This window comes from Oryx dammah, unplaced genomic scaffold (assembly GCF_014754425.2).
Source record: "Oryx dammah isolate SB20612 unplaced genomic scaffold, SCBI_Odam_1.1 HiC_scaffold_5, whole genome shotgun sequence".
NCBI classification, from domain to species: domain Eukaryota; kingdom Metazoa; phylum Chordata; class Mammalia; order Artiodactyla; family Bovidae; genus Oryx; species Oryx dammah.
The window spans coordinates 57,861,103-57,871,524 of record NW_024070189.1 but is presented as its reverse complement, the minus strand read 5'-3'; the positions used below and the strand labels follow the sequence as shown (position 1 = coordinate 57,871,524).

Genomic DNA, 10,422 nt, shown 5'->3' with positions numbered 1-10,422 from the left:
CCCGGTGCCCGAGGGCCACTTCCCGGGCCACCTGGTGGACGTCAGCGACCCATAGGTACCAGTAGGAGGTGTGATTGACCTTATGCTCGGGATTAAATGAGTGTAAATTCTTAAAGCCGATTCTGCCCAGCCTCCCGTTGAATAGAGGAAAATGCCAACTTTCGGAATAGCTCTGGATTCAATTAGGAATCTCATCATGATGCAAGTTATTTGTCATTTATCTGTAATTCCCCAGATGAAAAATTTGAGAACCTCGTGGAGAAAAATCCCACATTCAGGTATATCATTGATTTCCCTTTTACAATGAACTTGTCTAATTTTGGAAAACTCCATTCGATTATTATCGTTTTTGTTTTAGCGTGCCATTCCGAATCTTTGCATGCTGTTGATTTTCCTGAAATTTTTGCTTTCTTTTGATAATTTTTGCAACAATAAAATAGTTTTCTCTACATTCATTCTGCTTCATCACACTCTAAAAGTTTATTTGATGCTAAATAACAAAAATTTTAAATGTTTACATAATATTTGGTTTTGAAAGGAATATATGCATAGAAATATGTAAGAAAGCATTATGAAAACCAACACTCTTCTGTTTACACTCCCTAGCTCTCATCCTACTGGAAAATAATTTTTAATGAATATTTTCATGAAATTATTACATACAGAAAAATGGATAAATCCTTAATACAGCTCACTGTATTTTCAGAAAATGAACATACTTGATATCAGCATCTTGAAGAAATGAAACATTATTAACATCCCAAGTGCCACACAAATTACCCCTTAAAATCACTGCCAGTTTAAACATAACAGATAACTCAATACCCAATGCTACAGCTGATTTGCCTGTTTTGAATTTATATAAATGAAATAGTAGAGTATGAACTGTTTTGCATCTGGTGTCTTTAACTCAGCAATATGTTTATGACATTTATCCATAATACTGTTTTTAATTTTAGTTCTTCATTCTTGTTACTATATAGTATTCCACTGTGAATATTTCACAATTTGTAACTCATCCTACTGTATATGGATATTTGGGTTCATGTAAGGTTTGGCTGTTTGAATAATACTGTTATAAACATTCTCATACATATCCTTCAACAAACATGTATAAGCATTTCTGTTCTGTATATACCTAGGGTGGAATTGCTGCTCATTCAGTAAGTGCATGTCCACTTTTAGTAGATATTTCCAAATAGTTTTTCAAAGCGGTTGTACCCGTTTACACTGACTGCTATCAGCAGCATATGGATGTACCGGTTCCTCAACATTCTTGCCAACATCGGTATTATCTGTTTTTTATTTTATCCCTCTGGAAAGCACTTTTAAACCTTTATCTTCTAGCTTTTTAAATACTTTTTTCTCACTAAAGAATATGCTTGTAACTTTTTAATAAAGTTCAATTTCACTCTGTTGTTGTTGGTAGCCTATACACTTTAACTTTCTCTCATCCATATAGTTATCTCATTATTTTCTCTGCTCAAACGAAACCTCCACTTATTATTCCACTAACAACCATTTATTATTTTCTTGTATGAAAGAAACTAATAGAATTCTTTTTTTCCTTTTGTTTCTCCCTTACACTTTCAAACCTCTCAAAAATGAGTTTTTACTTCTATATAGTCAGGATTAATGGTACTTTTTACTCTTTGACTATAGTTAAGAGTTCCTTGTATTGTTTATAGATGTTTTAAAACCTAAAAAGCAATATTAAAATTTTATTTTTAACGACTGTATAAATTATGAATGCTCTTCAGCTAAAGATCACCAGGAGTACATTATATCAGAACAAAGTTGGGTTTACTGACTTATAATGAGGGAGACTGCACACCATGGAGAACCATTGATCAATGCACATAATAGCACCCTACCAAGGAGACAGAGCATCTGGGCTTATGTTAGGTGATTTTGGGTAGAGTTCAAGGAAATCTCCTTTCCTTTTTTAAAAATTCCATCTTTTTGCTACAGTATATACCCTCAAGTGGCTTTTTAAGAGAAGGTACACAAATACAGACTTTTTGTATCTCTGCCATGACTGAAAATGCAGTTTTCGCTTCTGCTTCATTGCATACATATATATTCAATACACTTTCTAACAATTCATGCCTTGTCATATCTGAAATTATTTCATCTCTAGTATTATTTCCTTAATAGTTGTATTCCTAGCTTATTTTTTCTGAGGCTTGAGCTTGTTGGATATTGAACAATTTAAGTCATTTCTCTCTGTTTCTTATATTTCTCCTGTATATCTTTGGTTTTCCCTCTATATCCTCATTTAACATCTTTCAGTCACCTTGAGTATGTTTATTAAATTTTCAATTTTAATGGAGTATTTAAATCCCTAGGTGTTTTCTTATTATCTGATGTGTCTTTTCCATAGTAGCACTTGGAATTTTCAAAGTTCATTTTATTTCCTAAATGATCTGTTTCCTGGAGTTCTCATTTCTTTTTTGTATGTTTCTGTATAATTTTTGGTTTTCATAAGTCTGCTGAGAGATGTGTTCATATGTAAGAAAAAGAATTTGAGTATCTGGTGTGTAGCAATTGCTGTTTTGCTAGGTCTTATCAGCTTTTATGTGATAAGGTAGTCTGCACCCAAGTTTCTGTCCTGAGTGGATTTTCTGACAAGGTGCTCCGCATGAGGTAGTGCAGAGCCAGGTTTATAAAATATCAGACTTTAAGGAGCATTGTGATGAATGGGCAAAGAACTCTTTTCAGGATGTGGCCCTGCAAGTGTCAGGATACAAAAATTTTATGCTGGGATTCCTATTCTTCACTAAAATATTCTAGTGTTCTCCAAAAAAATTCCTTTTTATTTCTTAAGAAATGAGACTGAATGTTTTTGAAAGAAGGTCTGGAGGAAGACTGCTGCTGCTGCTGCTGCTAAATCTCTTCAGTCATGTCTGACTCTGTGCAAGAGGAAGGCTAATCATTATTAAAATTATATGTTACATATATTTTTCATATACATACTATCTATGTACTTTATAAAGTTTTCTAAATTCTGTACACATATCTCATTTACTCATTTAAATAATGGTACAATTGGTAAGCCAAGTTTAGAGATGAACAAACCAAACAGAGTTAAAGTAACTTGCCCAAGGCTACCTAGCTAATAAATAGTGGAATCAGGATTTGACTCCAGGCAGCCTGACCCCAAAGATAGCGCTTTTTTATCTTTACTTTTTAAATTTTGAAATCTATTAAACATTCCAAAAAGTGTACACAATGTATATGTGCAATTTAAAAATAATAAAATATTCACCATCTACTTAAGAATTAGAATAATGCTAAGACATTGGAAATCCTTGTGTGCCTCCACCATATCATCTTCTACTTGCATTAAAATCAACCACTATCCTGAATTTTTATTAATTGTTATTCTTTGTGGTTGTATTAGAAATGCATATATTGCCAAATAATACATTGTTTGATCTTGTCTGTCTTTGCAATTTATATAAATGGATTGATATAGTATGGACATCTGTGGGCTTGCTTTTCTCAGTCATTATGGTATTGAACTCATCAGTGTTAAATGCAGTTCATTCAATTACACCACTCTACAGTATCCCATTATATAAATACACCCTCACCTTTCAATTCATTTTATTGTAGATTTTTGGGTTGCTCCAAGAATTTGGCTATCATAACAATACTGATATAAGCATTCTTGAATATATCTCCTCATGCACTTGGGCAAGAGTTCCTTTTGGGTACAGGCACATCTAGGAAGGTGCTACCTGGGTCATAGCAAGAACTGGAATGATATCAAACTAAGTAAAATAGACTATTAAAAGATGCCAACACTGAGATGAAAGAGATGTTGGAGATATCTGACAAAGATTTTTAAACGGACGATGAAAAACGCCTCAATAAGCAATATTAAACATGCTTGAAATAAAAGAAAAAATATTCTCAGAAAAGAAATATAAAATTGTACAAGGAAATAAAAGATGTAAAGAACTACCAATGAAAATTTTAGAGATTAAAAATACAATTTTTGAAGAACCCAGTGGACAAGCTTAACAACAGGAAGACAAAGAGTCAGTGAACTAGAAGATACAACAATAGCATTTACCCAATTTTAGCAAGAGAGAGAAAACAGACTAAAAATTTAACAGAGCCTTGAGACCTGTTGGACAGTAACAAGAGAGCTAACATTTGTGTCATTGGAATCCCAGAAGAAGAGAAGACCTTCCAAATTTGGCAAAAGATAGAGATCCAGAGATTTAGAAACCAAACAAATCCAAAACAAGATAAACAAAAAAATACACCGAAAAGATATAGTCACATCTCTGAAAACTGAAGAGAAGGAAAAAGTCTGAAAAGCAGTGACAGATAAATGACACATTACACATAGAGCAATGACAATATGAATGAGAGTCGATTTCTCATCAGAAACCATGGAAGTCAGAAGAAAACGGCACGGTATTTTCCAAGTGATGAAAAGAACAATTAACCCAGAATTCTATGTGCAGTGAAAATACCCTCCTGGAAGAAAATTTGTTGCTGTAAGGCCGACTCTTTTAAAAATGGCTAAAGGGAGCTCTCCAAACAGAAAGGAATCAATAATAAAAGGAATCTTGGAACATCAGGAAAGAAGAACGAACACAGTAAACAAAAATATGGGTAAACACCATAGATTTTCCTTCTCTTTAGAATTTAGTTTTCTAAATTATGTTTGATGGTTGAATCCAAAATTATAACACTGTCTATGTTCAAAATTTCTATAGAGGAAATATTTAAGACAATTATATTATAAATGGGGAAGGGTGAAGGTATGTAACGGTACTTAAGTTTTCCACCCTTGCATATGCAAAATGACAACAAGTAAACCCGGAAGGAAATGGCAACCCACTCCAGTATTCTTGCCTGGAAAACCCCATGGACAGAGGAGTATGGTAGGCTACAGTCCATGGGGTCGCAAAGAGTCAGACACAACTGAGTGACTTCATTTCACTTCAAACCCTAACAAGTTATGTGTGGGCCAACTACTATAAAAGCTATACAAAAGCACACACTAAAACCCACTATAGATAAAGTAGAACTCTAAAAACTGTTCATATAACCTGCAGGAAGACAGGAAAACTAAAATGGAGATAGAAAAGACAGACAAATAGAAAACAACAAAAAATAAAACTATAGACTTAAGCTTTAATATATCAGTAATTACATTAAATGTAAATGTTTCAAACACACCAATTAAAACAGATGACCAGAATGGGTTTTCAAAAATGGACCAACCATATGCTAGCTATAGGAAACTTCACTCCAGATATTATGACACAGACAGATTGAAAGTAAAAAGAAAAATATGCAAGGAAAATGACCAGAGAGAGAGTAGAACATTATATAATGATAAAGACAATCCTAAAAATATACATACCAAACAACAGAGATGAATAATATGTTAAGCAAAAACTGACAGAACTGAAAGGAGAAATAGATCCACAATTAAACTTGGAGATTTAAACACCCTCTCTGAACCCTATTTCAACTCATGGAACAACTAGACAAAATCAACAAGAATACAGAAGAGCTCAACCAACAACCAACATATTTATAGAACACCCAGCAATTCCAGAATACACATTCTTTTCAAATGCTCAGAGATCATATACAACACAGACCACATAAATAAGCCTAATACAAACTCAACCAATTTTTAAAACTGAAATCATACAGCATGGGTTCTCCAACTACAATGGAATCAAACTAAAAATAACAGGAAAATCTTCAAACACTTGGAGACTAAACAATACACTTCTAATTAATCCATGGGTTGATGACAAAGTCACAAGGGAAAATTTTCAAATATATTGAAGTGAACTGGAAATGTAAAAACAACATATCAAAATTTATAAGACATATTTAAAGTGGTACAGAGGGAATTTTATAGCACAAAATGCACATATTAGAAAAGAGGAAAAGTCTCAATCATCTAAGCTCCTACCTCAAGCATGCAGGAAAAGAAGGGGAAAATAAACCCACAGCAAGCAGGAGGTAGGAATATATATATATTAAAAAATAAATGAAATTCAAAATAAAAATAAAATTGGTGAAATAAGCTGTTTTTTTAATAAAATCGATAACATTGGCAAATAGCAATGCTGGCAAAAAACTTTTTTCAATGATTTCAGTTTTCAAATGTGTTTAGCATCAAATTGTTTATATTTTCAAACTTTTCTGCAGCCTGTATCCCATCCCATCAGTTGAAAGGTTTCCATAAGTTATTGGCTTATATAGCATCTCTATCTTTTCCCTGAATACTGTGTTTTCCTTACATGTAACTAAATTTAGAAAGATTTCCAAGAGTTTCAATTCATCCTTGAAGCTTAGTCTTTATCTTTCATTTTTAATACAGTTGAAGACTTTTTAAATTTTATAACAGAATGAAAGAAAGACAAATGTGTAGCATATAAATGGAAATCAGCAATGCAATGTTTATAAGTTAACTAAATAAAATTAACATACTTGACAATGTTTCATCAGTTAAATTACTATTTCAATTCACTGGTAATAATCCAGCTAAATTAATCTTGAAAGGTAACTTCCAATTAGCACTCATGAGCAAAAAGAGCATGGCACATGGTGATTTTTTACATTGTTTAGCTTTCCTTGTCCAGAGGAGACCAAGATTGTGCCATCTAGTTATTAAAATTCACTTGAAAAATACTGATATAATCAATACAATTCCCAGTGGATCACAGAAATGTTCGTTATCTTGAGAGAGATGTGGGTTACACACATGGATCCATTTGTTAAAAATGCTACAGTTAAGACTGGTGCATTTCAATTTGTGTAAACATGACCTTAAGAAAAGAACTATGCAAAACTGAACATTGACTGGGAGGCATAAAATGGAGGAAAAGGTATAGTGAAACAAGACAGAATGTTGTGAAGTTGGGAGGTGTGTATATGGAAGTTTATGCTGTTTACTTTGAATATGTTGAACTTTGTCCATAATAAATTTTTAAATGAATAGTCGTTGTGAGATGGGTTTATAAAAGCAAAGTCAATTCAGCTCTACTTTAGCAAATCCAAGCAACTGAGAAGCATTTTCCTGAAGGAATCTAATGCAATCGACTTTCCAAAAAGGGAGTTTCTTCACACACCCAACTGACATCTCTTTGGGTTACATTAAGATATTACCTTCTTTCTATTATAGCAACCAATGCTCTCACAGACACTTTAATGATCTAACTTGATTTTTATACATACTGTACTACTAATAAATGAAATCTTTTAAAAATGAAAATAATTTAATAAGCTGTATTTGAGGATGCCTGCAGGCAAAGAGAGTGAATAAATAATAATAATAAATAATAACTGTGGATGCCAGAGATGGCATTAAGCTGGAATCAGAACTCAGAATGTCCACTGAAAGGAGAAAGCATTTAGGACTGAGCTACAAATAATTTTGTTTCAGAGAAGAAGCTAAACCCATCCAAGATGTTTCTGATTGTTGGTTTTACTTTATCAGTGTATTTCATTATTCATATCCTCGGGGGAGTCTGTTTTCAGCAACATTTACCAAGTGAACAATGGAGGTTGGTGACAGTGATCTTAATTTTATCCTTCTGGATATATAGAGTTGCTTTTCAACTATAAAATGATTTCATCGGTTCAGAATTTAAATTTTATTTAGCTTTATTTTAGCTAGAGTTGAAGTATTTTGAAAAATATCCTCATTTTTAACCTTCCATCATTCACTCCTTACCTGAAGTGAATTTTGCTTGAATTCAAATCATTTCACCTCTTCACAAATACAAAATCATTCTGAAGTAAATTATGTTTGGTATTTTTGTATGCTTAGATATGCACTGACCCATTTATTGCATTCTCAGGAAATTTAGAGATGTATTTTCCAGTTTATCTGAGCAGAAATTGGTGAGATAAGAATGAACATAGTCATAATGAACTATCACTGAATTTCAGGGTATCCACTCAAATATAATCCACCTTTCACACTACGTTATTTGGTCTGTATTTATAGGACCAAGTGTTATCCTTGTTGCAAAAGAATGGTAGAGGTGATTCTTGAATGTTTGTTTTCTACACTGCATTATGCCCTTATAACAGGGTAATACATTTGGACTTTGATTAATACACACAGCAGGGAAATTTGACCAAAAAGTTACAATAAAATGAACAACCCTAATAAAATCATGGTCATTTCTACCAATACAAAAATGAAATGGATTCCTAAAACCCATACTTACGACACATACTGGATTACTCCTGGTCCCTCTTTTAAATAATTTGATTTGATACTTTTATAATACCTATTTCTTGGCCTCAATTTTCCTAATAGCCTAATTGTTCCCTTTATTGTGCAGGTGTGACCACAAAACAACAGTAAGTATGTTGTTCATTCCATTTTATTAGTCATATAGTTTAGAGAAATAAGTGTTTAAGATTGATCTTGCTAATCAACTTTTACTTTTGTATAGTGTGTCGGTGGGACAATTAAATAGTATACTTCTCAGATTCAGAAATTACACTGCTCCTCAGAGATAAACTGCAAAGAGTGGGACACGACTGAGCAACTGAACTGAACTGAACTGAACCAATGAATAAAAGTTGGTTATAGGAAGTTTATATTACCTGAGGGAATAACTCTTAAATGTGTTAGTATGTATCAGAATCCTTAAAGGGAAAGACTGACTGACAGATTCCCTAGTACAGCCAGAAAGCTAGAAAATTCAAGTTCTGAAAAAGAAAAAAAACCCAAGACTCCCAGATTAGTCTTTATGCATGTGATTCACTCACTGCAGTCTGAGAAACTCAGCGTGTTCCTTAAAACCTTTATAAAGTTTACATTTTGGATGTGGTGTTGACCTGCAGCACCCCCACGAAATTACTCATTTCAACGCATGGTGGCAGTGCAGGCTAAGAGTGGATAAAAGCTCTGCAGACTCGGTGGACTCTCCTCCATTTCAGAGAAGCCCAAGAAAAAAATATAGAACTCATTTACAGGTAAAGCTAAGACAGAAGCGTTCAGGGAGCAGTCGCAGCCAGACAAGTTATAGGAACGAATTTGAAATTCCGGAGCAGACATTTTGAAGGGTCAACAGTGGACGAAGTGATTGGAATTGGAAGAACATTTTTCCTCCGGAACCAGACATAACGATGGGAATGGTGCAAATGAAACTACATCAGAAGAAAAGGCAAGTGATGATCTTCATTACATTGATTCTTTCGTGGGAGGCAGGTTCAGAATCGATTCGGTATTCTGTACTGGAAGAGACAGAAAGTGGCACGTTTGTGGCCGACCTGACAAAAGACCTAGGACTCGGGATGGGAGAGCTGGCTGCCCGGGGCGCCCGAGATGTTTTTAAGGGGAATAGACAGCATTTGCGGCTTGATCCAGACACCTGTAATTTGCTGCTGAATGATAAACTGGACCGGGAGGAGCTGTGCGGCTCCACTGAGCCCTGCGTACTACCCTTCCAAGTGTTACTGGAAAATCCCTTTCAGTTATTTCAGGCTGCCTTGGTAATTAGAGATGTAAATGACCACGCTCCAGAGTTCCCTGCTAGAGAAATGCAACTAAAAATATCAGAAATTACTATACCAGGTAAGGTATTTCCTTTGAAAATGGCACAAGATTTAGACGCTGGTAGCAACGGCCTTCAGAGCTACATGATCAGCTCCAACCCTCACTTCCACATTCTCACTAGAAACCGCAAGGACGGGAGGAAGTCCCCGGAGCTGGTACTGGACAAAGCGCTGGATCGTGAGGAGCAGCCCGAGCTCAGGCTAACCCTCACAGCTCTGGATGGCGGGTCTCCGCCTCGGTCTGGGACCACAGAGATTCAGATCCTGGTCTTGGATAGCAATGACAACGCCCCCGAGTTTGCTCAAGAGTTCTATGAGGCTCAAGTCCCTGAAAATAGCTCCCTGGGCTCTCTGGTTATCACTGTCTCAGCGAGAGATTTAGACGCAGGATCATTTGGAGAGGTATCTTACGCCCTATTTCAAGTCGATGACGTTAACGAACCCTTCGAAATTAACGCAAAAACAGGAGAAATTCGACTAAAAAAGAAATTGGATTTTGAAGAATTTCAATCATATCAGGTGGATATCGAGGCTACAGACGGTGGGGGACTATCAGGAAAATGCTCTGTAGTCATCAAGGTCCTGGATGTGAATGACAATGCTCCCCAATTGACTATGTCCTCACTGACTAGCCCCATCCCTGAAAACCTGCCAGAGATCCTAGTGGCAGTTTTCAGTGTATCAGATGCTGATTCTGGACATAACCAACAGGTCATCTGTTCTATACATAACAATCTCCCCTTTAAGACCGTCCGTTGAGAATTTCTACACGTTGGTAACAGAAGGGGCACTGGACAGAGAGGAAAGAGCCGAGTACAACATCACCATCACGGTCACTGACATGGGAACCCCCAGACT

General features: G+C 35.2%; 1 protein-coding gene across 1 annotated transcript; it reads left to right on the top strand.

Moving 5' to 3' along the window:
• The first annotated feature begins 8,547 nt into the window (after nucleotides 1-8,547).
• Nucleotides 8,548-10,413, top strand: LOC120863546 (protocadherin beta-6-like). Its single transcript, XM_040239884.1, has one exon. The coding sequence runs from the start codon at nucleotides 9,136-9,138 to the stop codon at nucleotides 10,321-10,323; it is 1,188 nt and encodes a 395-aa protein (XP_040095818.1). The 5' UTR covers nucleotides 8,548-9,135; the 3' UTR covers nucleotides 10,324-10,413.
• The last annotated feature ends 9 nt before the right edge of the window (nucleotides 10,414-10,422 follow it).